The sequence below is a fragment of the Bos indicus x Bos taurus genome, chromosome 20 (genome assembly GCF_003369695.1).
Source record: "Bos indicus x Bos taurus breed Angus x Brahman F1 hybrid chromosome 20, Bos_hybrid_MaternalHap_v2.0, whole genome shotgun sequence".
NCBI classification, from domain to species: Eukaryota; Metazoa; Chordata; class Mammalia; order Artiodactyla; family Bovidae; genus Bos; species Bos indicus x Bos taurus.
The window spans coordinates 23923217-23940337 of NC_040095.1; the positions used below are offsets into that span (position 1 = coordinate 23923217).

The 17121-nt window shown below is 41.5% G+C and overlaps 1 protein-coding gene across 1 annotated transcript; it reads right to left on the reverse strand.

Moving 5' to 3' along the window:
- Nucleotides 1–1621: 1621 nt before the first annotated feature.
- Nucleotides 1622–12404, reverse strand: GZMK (granzyme K). The gene is made up of 5 exons (XM_027520210.1): nucleotides 12255–12404; nucleotides 11836–11983; nucleotides 5030–5180; nucleotides 3989–4258; nucleotides 1622–2142 (listed from the first exon to the last, which is right to left on the reverse strand). The coding sequence occupies exons 1-5, from the start codon at nucleotides 12316–12318 to the stop codon at nucleotides 1981–1983; spliced, it is 795 nt and encodes a 264-aa protein (XP_027376011.1). The 5' UTR covers nucleotides 12319–12404; the 3' UTR covers nucleotides 1622–1980.
- Between the last annotated feature and the right edge of the window lie 4717 nt (nucleotides 12405–17121).

Below are 17121 nucleotides of genomic sequence, written 5' to 3' on the forward strand. Positions count from 1 at the left end.
GACAGCTGAGACCCTCAAGTGCCCCTACTGAATTGCTTTGCTCTTCAAGTGTCAATTCATATTGAAGGATTTGTAAAAAAAAAAAAAAATGCCACGAGACTTACTGTTCTTTTTTGTAAGATGTTATTAACGATGTTCATTATCAGTGGCTTTCGAATTTGAGCATTTATTAGAATCAACTACATTGCTTTTAAACAATGCAGATTTCCAGGCCCACCTCAACCCTGTTCAATCTGAATCTCTAGGTAAGGAGCCAGAACAGTCTATATTCCAAAACATCTTCTCAGGTTATCCTGATGCCTTTGGGGGATTATGGAAGACAGTTCTGTTTCCAGCAGCAGAGGCTCTACTTCTGGAAAAACAGTATTTTTATTTCCTGGATACTGTAATTCATATAACTGATTGTGTTGATCTCTTTACATTAACTCATAAGGCCAAATATGGCTCCTTCTAGCAAAAGTGTAGGGAGGAAATTGTGATACTCTGAGTATTAACAACATTCCTATGTTCATCTTCTCTTTCTTACTCTCATTTCCTCTTTGTCTCAATTGCTTCACCAAATTCATTTTAATTAATTAGCTAGTTAATTGCATTTATTTACTTTTTGACCCTCCTCACCCATTTCTCTTACTCCTCACCCTCCAGCTCTGGCAACCACTAATCTGTTCTCTGTATCTATGATCTTTTTTTTAAGATTCCACGTATAAGAGAGGTCATTTAGTATTTGTATTTCTCTGTCTGACATTTCATTTAGCATAATACCCTCAAGGTCCATCTATGTATTTGAAAATGGCAAGATTTCATTACTTTTTATAGCTGGATGGCATCACTGATTCGATGGACGTGAGTCTGAGTGAACTCCGGGGGTTGGTGATGGACAGGGAGGCCTGGCGTGCTGTGATTCATGGGGTCGCAAAGAGTCAGACACGACTGAGCGACTGAACTGAACTGAATATTCCATTATGTGTGTGTGTATAAACCACAATTTCTTTATTTATCACCCATCAATAGCCATTTAAGTTGTTTCCATGTCTTGGCTATTGTAAATAGTTCTGCAATGAACATGTTGTTGTTTACTTGCTAAGTTGTGTCCGACTCTTTGCAACCACATAGACTGGAATCCGCCAATCTATAGGATTCTCCAGGCAAGAATACTAGAATGGGTTGCCATTTCCTTCTCCAGGGGGTCTTCCTGATCTGAGTCTCCTGCATTGGCAGGCATATTCTTTACTTCTGCATCATGAGGGATGACTGCAATGAACATGGGGTGCATGTATCTTTTTGAGGTAGTGTTTTAATTTTCTTCAAAGATTTGAAAGTGAAATTGATGGGTCACATGGTATTTCTATTTTTTTAAGGGAAAATTGTTTACAATTTCACATTTTTTTAATTGCAGGTATTTTTATATGTTGCTTTAAATCCTGTTTGGAAGAAAATGTGATATAAAACTAATAAGCACTATTTAAATATTTGTATAAACCTTGATGATTTTTTCCTTCACTTGAGCTGGGATGTTTGAATTTAGTGTTTCTTCAGACATGACTTAGCAACTGAACAACACCAATAATTTTAAAAATACAGCTTTAAGAATGATACAGCAGAAATAACAACATAAACATGGTTGAAGGTGATGCCACAACTGTCTTTTTTAATCATCTTTTTGCACTTTGTGGGGTTGTAGATTGAGTTGCAGGACATATCATTCTTTGTATCTTATTTCCATATAAGATGAATAGACACTCGTCTATTCTAAATTTTATTCAGAATAAAAGCAGCATAGAAGAAATACATCAGTGGTACATGTGAAAAAGAACTTGATTCCTCAACAAAATCAGTCCTAACAGGTCAGGAGTGGACCTTGACTGTTCTCCACTTTAACTACATTCAAGTACCTGTGCAGATAAGTTAGCCTGTAGAACACATTAATGAAACAAAAATGAAAACAAGCAGCTGATAGAGCCAAGAAAATCATCTGTAGTCTTAGTCTGCATGAGATGGGGCCAAGTTGCTTTTGATCCAAGCTTGGAATTTCCGGGTTAGTAGGATGTAGATTCCAGGTTTCTTGGCATCACCACATTTGGGACCTCCAGAAACTAAGGCATGAAAGGCACCTTTGCAGACCAAGGGGCCCCCTGAGTCACCCTGGAAAGAACAAAACGGGCAGATATTTGGCAAGAAGACGTTGAACTTTTTGGACCATCAACTGTTAATAACCATCAAATGATTATTAATCTGGGTCATTGGTTTCTTTGTGTCCTGCAGAGTGCCTGCTACAGCCCCTGAGCTGTACAGGTTCTCTGTATCTCTCTCTCCATCCAGAACAATGGTTCTGTCCATTTGTCTCTCTGCCTCTCTTTGTCCATGTCCCTGTCTCAAAGACTATGTATGTATATATGTCTTTTAAGAGTCGCTGGGATTGTTGAGCTTTATTCATTAAGAAATGGGAGACAAGGAAATTTGAAATAATCCACTGAAATAAAAGAAATTTTAAAATTAAGAATTTCATTTCGGTGCTCATGGGTTTGAAATCAAGTTGCTATTGAGGCTGACAGAAAAAAGCAATGTATTAGAGTAAATGTCTTGGTGGTGAGCACTCTACCTTGTCTATTATTATTTTTCCCCATTGTCATATGATTGAACACGGGGCTCTGCACATACCCAACACTTAGTAAATACTTGCCCAATAAACAGATTCTTGAGGACTCACTCTGACAACAGAACATGTAACAAAAGTTCCGTCAAGGAAAGTGACAAGGTAATAGAGAAGGAAGCCTGGCCTTTCAGATACGGAGCTGGGTTTTGAATCTAAAGAGCAGCCTTTGCCTTTGCTGCCATGCAGGTCAAAAACTGTAGTACTTTGTGCTTGGTTGGCCATGAAAATAGAGATTTGGGGGTGACAATCTTGGGGTATTACTGTCACACATGATCTTTGAGATCATCAGATCCTCCCCTTAAAAATGCTTAATATAGTATGATGTGAATTTTTTTTTAAGTAATCCATCTGTGCTAGGTAGCCTTCGTCACCTGTTAACATGGTGGTGGTTTAGTCGCTCAGCTGTGTCTGACTCTTTAAGACCCCATGGACTATAGCCCACCAGGTTTCTCTGTCCATGGGATTTCCCAGGCAAGAACACTGGAGTGGCTTGCCATTTCCTTCTCCAGGGGATCCTACCGACCCAGGGATTAAACCTGATCTGCATTGCAGGAGGATTCTTTACCTACTGAGCCACCAGGGAAGTCCTTTTTTTTTTTTTTTGTAATGCCTCAAGAAACAAAGAATTTGAAAAACATGACTGTTTAGTCAGCAGTCAACATTATTTAAGAAACACAGAATATTGAATATACATTTGAGCTTTTTGCATTTGAATTTTATAAGACCTCTCTATTAATTAGTTTAGGGGCTTACCCTGTGGCTCAGCAGTAAAGAATTTGCCTGCAGTGCAGGATATACAGAAGACACGGGTTCGATCCTTGGGTCTGGAAGATCCCCTGGAGGAGGGCATGGTAACCCACTCCAGTATTCTTGCCTGGATAACCCCATGGATAGAGGAGCCTGCTGGGCTACAGTCTATAGAGTGGCAAAGAGTAGGACACAACTGAAGTGACTGAGCGTGCATGCAGATATTGATTAGTTTAAAACTGGGGTGGGTCAGGGATTGAGAGATTATTTTCTAGTCACCACTTGTGATCTCAGGGTTGGTAGGCTTTCTAAGGAAGGTAGTACCCCTCAGAGGAAGCCTGTAGAAGTTATCAGATATAGTCCATGACCCTGCTTAACAAACATTAATGAGTGCTAACTGTGTGTTTCACAAGTTCTATGGCTTATTTGGAGTGGCAGATGAGAAAGCACAGTGAAGGCTGTGCAGGATTGGAGAGCGCCTTTGCGGAGTTGTGATGCTGTGCTCGCCACGCCTCTCCTCCTGTGTGCTGATAGAGCTTGACTGTAGCTCAGCACCCTGCAATGCCTGTTTGAGTGAGGGATTCTTACCTGACAGGAATCCTTCTGGCCTCTGGCGTCTCCTGCACATAGCATGGTTCTAGTTATAACAGGGCTGTGGTTGTAATAATCTCGGCTGTTGCACGTTTTTCGACTTATAACAGTGACAGTGACTTCTCGCAGGGTATCAGAAAGGCTTAAGCCTTCTGGGTCAGTGGCTCCCCAGCCAACAACCTGGCATTTTGTTCCAGCTTTAATATCATTTTTAGCCCTTGGGTGGAGCAGTTGGACATGTCTGTTGAGTATTGCGGCCGTGTGAAGCTGACAGATTGAAAAGAGAATAAACGATCGTTTGTCCCCAGTAGTATTTTGTGATTAGTCCGAGTGATGTATGTGTGGTCCCTCTGTTCTCTGAGGGCGTCCTTTTTCTTGAATCTACTTTGGTGGTAGCCCGCAGCTGCATTTGTGGTTGTTGCTTTTCTGAACACACTCTTCATTCCCTTTAGAGCTCAGTGATGCTCAGGGAGGAAGCTTACATAGAGCAGGAATTTTGCCCAGTCTCAAGCCAACTGGCCTTTGCTCTGCATTGGATGATTTTCTGTGGAATAACATCCATAGGTCATGACTTTGAGGGCTGGGCTCTTTCCTGCTGGATAGGACCCTTGAGTATGGTCTAGACTGGGTTTGGACTGGACTTAGTATGGTCTAGACTAAGTTGTAACTCACTTCTGTGTCCCTGAAGTCACTTGCTTGGCTCTGTTGTATAAGTGACTTGTACTTTTCACTTGCTAATGAGAAAAGCATTGGGAGAAAAAGCTTGCAGTGTGGATCCTTGAGCCTGTTGGGATGTTCTCCTCCCACGAATGTGAACATCAGAGCTGTTTTTCCTTGTATAAACATAGCCCAGGCGTGTTTATGATACATTCTTTTTTCTTTCAAGGCATTAAATGGAGTACAATGAGCCCTAATAGAATATGTCACAACACATCACCTTGAACAGAGGGAGAACGCTAACAAAATGCTTTGTTAGATGATTTAACAACTGAACTATGAGGTATGTTGGAGAAATTGAAGGAATGCAATGCTACATACCTTAACCAGCATAATATCGTTTGATTTAGGGGCTAATGCAAATCCTGGGAATCGTATGAATTTTTTAATCTCAAATGTTTGCTTGGAGGCCTCATTCTTTGAGAGAGAGTGTGCTCCTAAAACCACTTTGGAAGACTGGCTTTTGGCAAACCTAAAAAAAGCGAAAAGAATAGACACACAGAATGATTCCCCAATCTTCCAGTGGGAAGTAGAAATGGTGGAGAAGCCACATACATACAGGAATAAGGACCAGCTTCAAGGTAACCTGTGCAGGATTAGCTGGAGTGACAGAGGTCATGGGCCCAATAATGAAAGGATGAAAACAAGGGCCAAATCCATCCCAGTCCAATTCCCCAGCTAGTGCTGTACTGTGGGGGGAAAGAAGGAGAATCTTAAGTGACCGAATTCAAGTTTATTCACCTTCCCAATATTAAATATTTTAATAACTAAAAGGAAAAGACTCAACTCTGGGCTTCCCTGGTGGCTCAGGAGTAAAGAATCTGCCTCCAATGCAGATTCGATTCCTTGGTGGGGAAGATCCCCTGGAGAAGGAAATGGCAACCCACTCCAGTATTCTTGCCTGGAGAATCCCATGGACGGAGAAGCCTGATGGGCTACAGTACATGGGGTTGCAAAGAGTTGGACATGACTTAGTGACTAAACAACAACAAAGTCAACTCTACACTTGCTAATCTGGTATGTCTAAATCTTATCTCAGGGCAATAGGGAGAATTAAGATCCATTCTCATATGTTCTGTCCACTCAATTAGAAAGATGATTCAGACAAGAAAGGAAAACTTTCCCCTAGGTGAAAAATCATCTGAAATAAAGGTACTTTAGAGTTAGTAGCCATAGATAATTCCATGGTGGAGATTTAGAGGATAAAACTGGTGAGTCAGATGATGGAAACAATACTTTATTTTTTTTAAATCCCTGCTGCTGCTGCTGCTAAGTCGCTTCAGTCGTGTCCAACTCTGTGCGACCCCATAGACGGCAGCCCGCCAGGCTCCCCTGACCTTGGGATTCTCCAGGCAAGAACACTGGAGTGGGTTGCCATTTCCTTCTCCAATGCATGAAAGTGAAAAGTAAAAGAGAAGTCACTCAGTCGTGTCTGACTCTTAGCGACCCCATGGACTGCAGCCCGCCAGGCTCCTCTGCCCATGGGATTTTCCAGGCAAGAGTACTGGAGTGGGGTGCCATTGCCTTCTCCAGTCATATACAATTATAGTATGCCAATGTTTCAAAAGTTGATCTGATTTATTGTATGTTGAGTAAAATTATATTCACATCATTATGAAAATAGAAAATTATTTTTGAACTTTCAACAACACCTTCGAGCTGTTTCCAGACTTCCCTGGTGGCTGAGATGGTAAAGAGTCTGCTTGCAATGCAGGATACCTGGGTTTGATCTCTGGGTTGGGAAGGTCCCCTGGAGAAGGAAATGGCAATCCACTTCAGTATTCTTGCCTGGGAAATCCCATGGACAGAGGAGCCTGGCAGCCTACAGTCCATGGAGTTGCAAAGAGTCAGACATGACTGGAGTGACTAATCTTTCACTACACTTTGGAACCATTTGCATTCTACAAAAATGTCCCATTTTTATGCGTGTTCTCAGGAAACACCCATCTTTGAATCCTTTTTTGGAACAAGGAAGGTAATAAAAAAGAATTCTATTTATTTGTATGTAACTATTTTATTGTCATATGGAAAAGGGTCAGGGCAGATTACAATAAAAACACACATATCTGATAAACACACATATATGCTGTGCTGTGTTGTGCTTAGTTGCTCAGTCATGTCCGACTCTTTGCAACCCCATGAACTGTAGCCTGCCATGGGGATTCTCCAGGCAAGAATACTGGCGTAGGTTGCCATGCTCTCTTCCAGGGAATCTTCCCAACTCAGGAATTGAACCCAGGTCTTCTGCATTGCAGGCAGATTCTTTATCAGCTGAGCTATCAGGGAAGCCCAAACACACATATATATAGATGAATAAAGATTAGCAAAAATTAAAAAGAACACAGAAACATACAAAAAAAGGAAGAAAAGTTTGTTTCAGGTTTGGGGAATCAGTGCATGACTGTGCTTAAATGCGTTTGTGTATGGTAGGGCTCTAACTGCTGGGAGTTAACACTTTGGGGTTTCTACCAAAAGAGTTTATTTTGGTTTATTTTGGGAATTTCAGCTCTATTTGTTGAAAAATTCGCCTGTTGCAAAATCAGGATGGGGATGAAATTTCTCAAAGGATGTGGATTGGATTTCCTAGGATTGATTCAAACTCAAATTCAGTGTACCTGCTAAATCCAAAGCTGTGGAGGGGAAGGATAATATAAAATCCCTGGGGCTACGATAAAACAGAAAAGACAGGTATGTACATAAATAACTAACACGGAAAGGCAGGGTGATATTAATGTGGGATGTGGAAGATGAATTCTGACTAGGGGAAGGGTGCAGAGAAAATGTCTGGTTTTCCTTCATCTTTTATCAATGTCCTTGATCCGTTAATGACTTTGAAGTGTTTTGTTTACTTTTTGTCTCCACTGGGACATGTGAATACCAAAAACAACTCAAGCAGACCACGAATGTTTTTTGAATTTTCCATTGCTAGATACAGTTCAACTGTAATCTGTACTACAAAGGTCAATATTTTCTGCCCACAGGATACCTGGAGTTACCTGAGTCCCAGAATCCCACCTCCTTAGCTAAATTCAGGTTTGAATTCCCATGGAGGAGAAGCAACAATACCAGCGTCTCATTTGCACAGCACAGTGTTTCCCTATGGGTGGTCCAAAGACCAGCTTCAGAATCATCTGGAGGTGTTTGGCTGCATGGCAACTTTATAAGCCTCATGCCAAGTCCCTTCAAGCCTCTTACTTCCTCTGCCAGTCTGCCTTGGCACTGAGCAGTGTTTCTGCTTAGACCCATTCCTCTGGGTGTGACAGTGAATGTAGGTTTCCTAATTTTTTGAGGTCTTTTGCATAAGAGAGGAGGGAATGACCAGGCTGTCAGAGACGGGCTATTACGGTTTATTCCACCAACATGACTGGATCATGAAATTTGTTCCTGAGTGATTGCCATGGAAGATACAGATACACAGATATTAATATAATGCTGTTGTTCAGTTGCTAAGTCATGTCCAACTCTGCAACCTCATGGACTGAAGCACACCAGGCTCCTCTGTCCTCCACTGTCTCCTGGAGTTTGCTCAGATTCATGTCCAATATAACATTATAACATTAGATAACATTTATTAAATTATTTTAGTGTGTCGGGTTTTGTGCTAAGCATTTTACATATTTTCCCTCATTTAAACCTCACCATAGCCCAGTGAGGGAGGTATGATGATCATCCCCATTTTGCAGATGAGGAAATTGACCGTCAGACACATTAACAAACTTGAGAAAGTCCCACTGATACTAAGCGGAGGCTCCAGGATGCAGAGAAAGTAGGATTAAAGCTCTATTAGTTTGAACCCAAGGTCTGAATTTGTAACCATTCTACTATGGGAGCCTTGAGAGATTTGCAATGGAATGAGGGCATGTGGAAGGGGTGGAGGTGGGGTTCTATCTATGATATTTGCTGGCTAAGTAGGTGACACGGCTTCCCTTGTGGCTCAGCTGGTAAAGAATCCACCCACAATGTGGGAGACCTGGGTTTGATCTCTGGGTTGGGAAGATCCCCTGGAGAAGGGAAAGGCTACCCAGTCTAGTATTCTGGCCTGGAGAATTCCATGGACTATAGTGGGGTCCATGGGGTTGCAAAGAGTCGGAGTGACTTTCATTAAGCAGGTGACATGATGGGGCAAGTGTTCAGTGGGAGAAGGCATTGGAAGAGACTCAGGAAGACAGTAGACAAGACTTGGTTAGAGTTTTGCTTCTGATAAATTGAAATGCTGAAAATAAAATGATATAAGACACCTTTTTCTTTTTGCCAGTTTCCTTTTATAATCAGCATGGCAACTAACAAAGGGGCCTAAGTGAAGAACTTAGTGTGGATGGGTAGTGAGAAGAGAACACCCCAGATTTGGCCTCCTTCATCATTTTGCTGAGAGAAGGGTCTAGTGTTACTAAGCTATTCCCACAGGATACTTGGGAGTACATTTGTGGGAAGCCACCATTGAACTATTTCATAAATATTTTGGATTTCATAAAGTTTAATATTTTTCCAAGCACCAATATGCCTACATTTTTACACCCAAGTGTCCTGTAGAGGAAATCTGAGCCACATATTCTGGAGTTCCTTTAAACTCCAGCCATTTAAAACAATATTTAGCAATGTTGTTTTGTTTTTTTCTTTAATTCCAAGATTCTTTTTTCCCCATTTTTCAATTTGTGAATGTATTTCTACTGAATCAAGTTCATTTGCCAAAATTTAGAATTCAACTTAATAATACTATTTATCTTTGGGTAGTTGGCTATCCACTCCAGTATTCTTGCCTGGAGAATTCCATGGACAGAGAAGCCTGGTGGGCTACAGTTCATGGGGTCGCAAAGAGTCGGACATGACTGAGTGACTAACACTCTCACTTTTCTCCTTTGGGTAGCCCTTTACGGCTTACAAAGGATGTCACATAATGTGCTTTTAGAGCTTAGCAAAAACCAAAAAACCCTTCTTCTCCAATTTATTTCCCTTTTTTCTATCCAGCATTTGTTCAGCATTTATAATAAATCAAGCTCCATGTCTGGGAGGGTATAATTCATTTGAATGTGTAACCACAAGCATATCTGAAGTGTGCGTATTTGAAATTGAATGAACATTTATCGATGGTCACCCTTTGCCTAACTGGTACCCAGGGGACAAATGCCCTAGAAAGGACAGAGTGATGTGGACACGGGTGTTATTTCTGTGACAGCGAGAACCCCGCTTAAATGAAGTAGCCATGTTAAGTCAGAAATTAGTGGCTTGCTATTTAGAAATAAAACAGAGGTTCATACAGTTTTCAGGCTTCAAAATTTCTTGTTTGTCTTCAAATAGTCTCATTAAAATGGGGGCCACCAAACAAAATCCCCAGTACATGAAAGCAAGGTCAATTCCGTTGTTTCATTTAGGAATATAACTGATGCCTAGAGAGTAAATGCTTATGGCTAAGAGGTTCTTAAGTGTAGTGCCGTCATGTTTGTAAGGAAAGGGGAAGGCTTATCTTTTCTTGTTTTTTAGCTTATTCAGGCAAGAAAGATAAAGAAGAAACATACAAACAAAAAACAACTCCCCCAAACCAAAACAAGCAAATAAAACAACAAACACCAAAGTAGTTTTCTATTGCTTTTCCTTTGGTGATGTTTGCAGCATCCCAAGAAGGGTTTTGGATATTTTTAGCTGAAGTAAGAAGACTCTGGACAGTCCCTTGGACTGTAAGGAGATCAAACCAGTCAATTCTACAGGAAATGAGCCCTGAATATTCACTGGAGGGACGGACGCTGAAGCTGAAGCTCCCAATACTTTGGCCACCTGATGCGAAGACCTGACTCATTGGAAAGACCCTGATGCTGGGGAAGTTTGAAGGCAAGAGGAGAAAGGGCCAGTGGAGGATGTGATGATTAGACAGCATCACTGACTCAATGGATATGAATTTGAGCAAACTCTGAAGCACAGAGAAGCCTGGCGTGCTGCATTCCATGGGGTTGCAAAGAGTGGGACACGACTTAGCTACCGAACGACAGCAAGAGAATCCTAGAGTGAGAGCTTATAGTCTGTCTCTACAAATACTTTCATTTTAGGTATCCCAGAAAAGTACTCATCTCCTCTTTTTCTGTGTAAATCATATAGACTTTTTCTTTTTTTTCACCTAGGGAGAAGGCAATGGCACCCCACTCCAGTACTCTTGCCTGGAAAATCCCATGGACCGAGGAGCCTCGTAGGCTGCAGTCGATGGGGTCGCTAAGAGTCGGACACGACTGAGCGACTTCGCTTTCACTTTTCACTTTCACGCATTGGAGAAGGAAATGGCAACCCACTCCAGTGTTCTTGCCTGGAGAATCCCAGGGACGGGGGAGCCTGGTGGGCTGCCGTCTCTGGGGTAGCATAGAGTCGGACACGACTGAGGTGACTTAGCAGCAGCAGGGAAATTGTTGCCCCTTATAGCTGTGATTCCTAAACTGTGAACTCAGGCCTCTGGGGTAGGCATTGAGCAGGGGAGTTAAGGTAAGGGTCTAAAAGTCTATAAGCAAAGCCAATCTATTGCAACTTATCTGTTAAGTATTTTAAAATATTTAAATAGATAATATTTAATCCTCAAAACCCCATGAAGCAGTTATGTACTACCGTTATTATAACCCATTTTTAAAATAGGGTGCAAAGTCAGGATGTCTGATTTCCCCTAACAAGGTCAGGAACATTGCTGCTTCAGTTATAACTGTTGCTGTGTTCCTTGGTATTACATGAAGGATTTGAATTTGTCTATTAGGTTGTCTAGATCTCCCAGAAAGGTAGAACTTCGGGCAGAATCAAGGATGTGTGAGACGGTAAAATCGGCTCCACCAACTGGTCAGTTATCACAGAAGCTAAGGGTAAATCGAGGTGGTGCTAGTGGTAAAGAACCCTCCTGCCAATGCAGGAGACGTAAGAGGTGCAGGTTTGATCCCTGGGTCAGGAAGATCCCCTGGAGGAGGAAATGCCAACCCACTCCGGTATTCTTGCCTGGAGAATCCCATGGTCAGAGAAGCCTGGCAGGCTACAGTCCATGGGATCACAAAGAGTTGGACGCGACTGAAGTGACTTAGCACGCACAAGGGTAGATCGAATTTTCTCCCGTGAGAGGCCAGCTTCTTTTCTAGGCAACTTGAGGGAACACAGTGAGTAATACTCACCGCAAGTGGCAGTGGGCTGCTGTGAGCACCCACTGAGGATGGATCAGCACTCCCCCGCAGATGTGGTCGCCGCCATACTGCAGGGACGCCATAAACGGCCTGGAGTGAGGGGACACTTCTCTCCCTCCAATAATCTCCATGTTGAAACCTGCCGAAGAAAACCAAGAGTTAATGGAAGAGATCTAAGTGGATTATTTCTCTTAATTCTTTTGACAGTCATTATGTCATTTTCTAAGATTAAAAAAAAAATCTTCAGTCACCTAATAGTGATTATGATTTTACTGATGAACAATTGCATGCTACATTATAGTTTATTGGGATCTACATGGATATAAACATTATTTTCATTTATAATGTGATAACACAATCACTAGGAACTCATTGAATGCTGACAGGTGGTAGGTATAGGAGATACTTACACTCTGGAGTCATGTAAGTCCCGGCTAGTAGGAAACATAGAAAAAAAGAAGAAAACTTAGTCATGTTAGTAGCTTAGATCTAAGAAGCCCAGATGAAATAGTCTGACTGTATTGGCAAAGGAAGAAGAGTCTGAAGGTTGAGTTTTGATTTTGCAAATTTAGCCTTCTCACCACAAGCGTTTTGGTGGTGAAAAGTTTTTCACACCTAAGATTAAAGGTATGTAGTTTAGGGAGTTTCAGAATTATGCTTTTAGGACTTTTTGAAACAAGGTATGTGTGCCATAAAGAACTCATTTCCAGAGTTAACCATTTTCAGTATCTGTATAAGTACTCATGTTATAAATGTTGAGAGAATAAAAATTATCCAAACCATAAGAACTCAATGTAGTTGCAGACAGAATTCAAAGATGTTCATTGCTCTAAAGTAATACTTACTATTTTTCCTGGCAGAAAATGGTGCCTATCATATTTAGTTTCTATTTTTCATTTGGACATAGATTTATTACATAGAGAGACATGGAACCTTGCACAGATCATGGTTGCCTTACAATAAATCTTAGCTAAAGCCTGAATATCATCCAGAGAAACCCATATGTTTTGTAGCAAGCTTATTCCTAGACATGCCATTTTCTCTAAATGTGGCCAAATTTGGTTAAATTTTAGTTACATTTTTGGGAGATTTCATAATGTTATTAAAGGGGAACATTGGCAACATATTTTTAAATTCTGAGTCTCTATTTTACTCATTTTTAATTGAAAATGACCATGTGTTTATCCAGGGTCTTAATAATAATATCTTTTCAAAATCAAGGACTGCACTTTGTCACTTACCCCAGGCACAGATGAAATGCATTGCCAGCCTTTCTATAGTACTTTCTCCTTTACTACAAAAGATATTAGCCTTAAGCTTCTGTGAGATTCTGTCTGTGCTGGGTGCTGATCACTAGGGCAGATGTTATTAAATGAATAGAGACAGGCCAATCAGGCACCGCACAAGATCCCAAGCACGTTCTAAAAACACTGACCAAAATTAACCTTTAATTAACAGATCTTATTTTCTTTCTTCTGAAATATTTGCATTCTATCTTTTATTTTTTTACAAAAATAAATTGAAATCCAGAGCTATTATTCTTGTCAGATTGCAAAAGACTCCTACTGAATTGTTTTCTAGCAAGACAGTAGGAATAATACTAATAATTATTATGCTTGCATATTCTCCATTAAATTTAACAAATGTCTTAAATATTCCTAAAATTCTCTTTACATGATCATTTATATGTTTTCATGTCTTATGTCTGTGTGGAAGGCAGGTCCATATCTGTGTTACAGTTATAGAAATTGACTCAGAGAGGTTAAGTAATTTGCCTAAAGTTACACAGCATACACGCTGGGTCAAATCAATTGCCTGATCTAAAATAAGTTGTATGTTAATAAATATACCACCAGAGCACAAAATATGAGAAATATCCTGTTTGTACTTTATCAGGATGCAGCAACAGTAAAGCTCTCCTGCATAGTAAATAAGAAGAATGAACAAACCCAATGCAGAGTGGTGACTTCCTGTCTCATAGACCTGGTGAGAAAAGGAGAAGCCAGATTAAGAAAAGCCACAAGCTTAATAAAGGAAATAGCCATAAGTTCCTGTTACTTTTCAAGTCATCTTTGTCACTGTTGGTGTGCCTCGATGGAGCCCTCATTTTTTTGCCGCTTTTGCAAGCTGTGGAGTGGACGTGATGATGCCAGCTCCTCAACTCTATCACGATGATGTTGGGAACTTAAGCAAGATCATGTGACACGTGGAAGTGATTTAACTATGAGGAAGAAATGAACTGTGCAAAAGGCAAAACTTTATTCCTTCATTTCTGGTGGAGTGGGGCATGGTTAAAAACATCTCTCAGCTGCTTATTTCTGTGTAGCAAGGACTAGCATCACATACGTTTTTACAAATTGGTAGGTGCCGGGAGCCGGCATATTGCATATAGAGTGCATATTGCATATTGAGTGCAGCACTTTCCACAGCATCATCTTTCAGGATCTGGAATAGCTCAACTGGAATTCTATCACTGCCGGGAGCCAGCGTGAGGAACTCCGCCCATGGCAAAGGTCATGAGGAAGGAGGCTCGGCATACGCAAAGGCGGGATGGAGCCTCAGGAGTCCCCCTGGAAATTCTCGAGCATCTACCCCCAAAACCAGAGTCTGCCTACTTTCTGCTTTGTGCTTTCACCTACACCTCTGACTTTATGGTGGGCTGTCCCCCACTACCTCTCTCTGAAAAAAGAGTTAGCTTACAGCTCCAGTTAATAATTCCTGGGTGTGACAGTGTTTCAACCTACAAACTCCTTTGGAAATCCTCTAGCCTGCCTGAATAGGTTTTTCCGGCCACATGTGATTGCTCAGAGCCTCCCAACTGTGAGAGGCATGAGATGTTCTAAACTGTCTAAATGCAGAGTCCTTTGAGCAGTTAAAAGATTGATTAGAAATTGTATTGGTGAAGGGTTTTTCACTTGTTGGGCCAATGTTTGCTGCTAAGTCTCCATACCCCTTACCTACTGTGTCCTTGGCAGTGTATTGATTGATATAATGGGTGTATAGAAATGTAAGTAGTAGCTTTAATGTTTGTAACCTTGGACTCTTGAGTTAATTCTTTTTTGTTGTAGCCCACCACACCTTTGCCCTATAGGAATGCAACTTTAATGCTTTTGGAGGGTGGCGCCTGCCTAATCATCTTTAGAGAAAAATAAGTTTTCTGAAGAAAGGGTCTTAAAATGTTAACAGGCCTCTGGGCCAGAAGATGATGCAAATCACCTAAACTTTTGCATATGATAAGTTTGCAGGAAGAAAGCCTGGCTTACTCTACCCCTGCCCCCATTATCCTCTATGCATAACTTAAGGTATAAAAACTACTTTGGAAAATAAAGTGCGGGCCTTGTTCACTGAAACTTGGTCTCCCCATGTCGCTCTCTCTCTCACTCTGGCTGAGTCTCCATCTGGAGCGTGGAACCCACCATGCTTACTAATTATGCCTGGGCTTCTAAGATCCGACCGGGGAGGCCTCAGTGTCTCCTCTCCTTCGGGAGAACGGAAGGATGCCTGCGGCCTACGTAAGTGGTGCAAACTTCTTGTCTTGAAGTTTTATTGGTTTCCCACGTAAACCAAGCTACTCAGCCTCTTTTCTCCACTGAATTTCCTCACTGAGCTATCCTCATCCTATTACTCTTTATATCTTTGATAAATATTTAAATAAATAGGTCGCCTATGCCGTCTCTCCTTTGAATACCCTGGATCAGCCGGGGCTGGACCCCGGCAGGTAGGCATTTTCAACTCAGTTCCCAGGGAAGTCACTGATATTAGTCTTGCTTTGTTGATAAAGACTTGATGGAAAGTACCGAGCTAGCAGGTGGCAGAGTTTGTTCTTAAACCCTTAGGTGCTGGCTCCAGGCTGCATGTGGCTTTCAACCTGACCACATGCCTGCCGGGCTTTGAGAAGTTCTGTGGCTTAGATGCTCTAAGAGGCAAGCTGGCTGTGCAAAGGGAAAAAAGGATTTAGCTGTATACACTGCAATTAGACATGGTGAGGTGTAATTTAATTGGGAGGACAGTCTCATAACTCTTGTAGCTGACCAGGAAAATTCTGTGAATCATGTCAGTTTATAGTCAAGAGTTACTTGGTTTGGGCTTTAGACCGATGTGTGGGTCAGTGGGATCATTTATTATACCATTCAGGATCTTGGATTTGAGAACAGTGGGCTGTGTAACATGATGAGCTCTGAGATCTAATTTATTTCTGGGTGTTGGTTTTTGTTCTGTTGAGTCTGCTACGGGGAGAGCAGTGTTTGCTTTGGATGGATTTTGCAGCAGCTGTGCTGGGCTGAGCAAGTGCGAGGCAGTGCTTTGTGCTGGACTCGCTCACGGGTCGGCGGCCTTGAGCTTCCTCGCTGTGTTGTGTTCAGCTGTCCTTATTCGCTGCTTTTGGGGATGCTGATTTTGAGCTTGGGGTTTTTGTTTTCCTCCATCCCTCTTCTCTCTTGACCCTTCTATGTTTTGAGAGACTCATATAGAACAGCTGTCTAGAAACTCCAAAGGCCACATGTGGTTCTCCCCAGTGGGCTTTTATCACTTCATTAGCCACTCCCTCTAAAGTTTTGTCACTCAAAGCATGGCCCTCAGACCTGTGCTGGTCTGTGACCTGTTTAGTATCCATCCCAGGCAAGAAGAAGGCAGAAGTTGAGAGTCAGAGTTTAGAAGTTGTTACAGCCATTTATCATGACTATACTAATTTATTTTATTTCATGAAATGCAATATAATATCTGTCCAATCTAATCATAAACTAGGGCATGCATTTTATATGCCTTTTAAATTTTTAATTTTTCTACATATTTCTATTGTACAGTCCACAATGAATTGAAATGAAAACCAAACAAATCATCAAACAAAATTCCAAAACACACCTGGTCTTCCCCCTGGGTAGTTTGAATACTGCTCTGTAGACACAACTGCAAAGCAAGTCTCTTCCAAGCTCTCCCCATCTCTTCCCTTTTGGCCTCCTTCAAAAAGTTTTCCAACACCAAGGCTTCCAAGACTCCCATGGCTATCCAATTTTCCCCTGCCCCAGGCATTCAAGATCACGATTTGGCAGAATTCTTCTGGGTCCTTCCTTTATGACCATCACCCCTGGGCCTTGGTTTCTGTCCAGTAATGATTTAGCTAGTCTGATAAATGCATCTGCTAACAATTATGATGAAACTATGGCAGTTTTGAAAATTGCAGTAGGGAGGGCTCTTGGGGTGCTGTATGATGACATTATATCCGAAGGTCCCAAGAAGATAAATCCTACTTCAGATTACAGCTGTTCCTCCCACGAGATT

Coding starts and splice junctions, on each gene's coding strand:
- GZMK (XM_027520210.1), bottom strand. CDS start 12,318: ATGACTAAGTTTTCTTCTTTTTTTCTATGTTTCCTACTAGCCGGGACT. Junction 5,181..11,835: donor GCAGCCCACTGCCACTTGCG/GTGAGTATTACT, acceptor CGCTTTTTTTAG/GTTTGCCAAAAGCCAGTCTT. Junction 2,143..3,988: donor GCCAGAAGGATTCCTGTCAG/GTAAGAATCCCT, acceptor TGTTCTTTCCAG/GGTGACTCAGGGGGCCCCTT.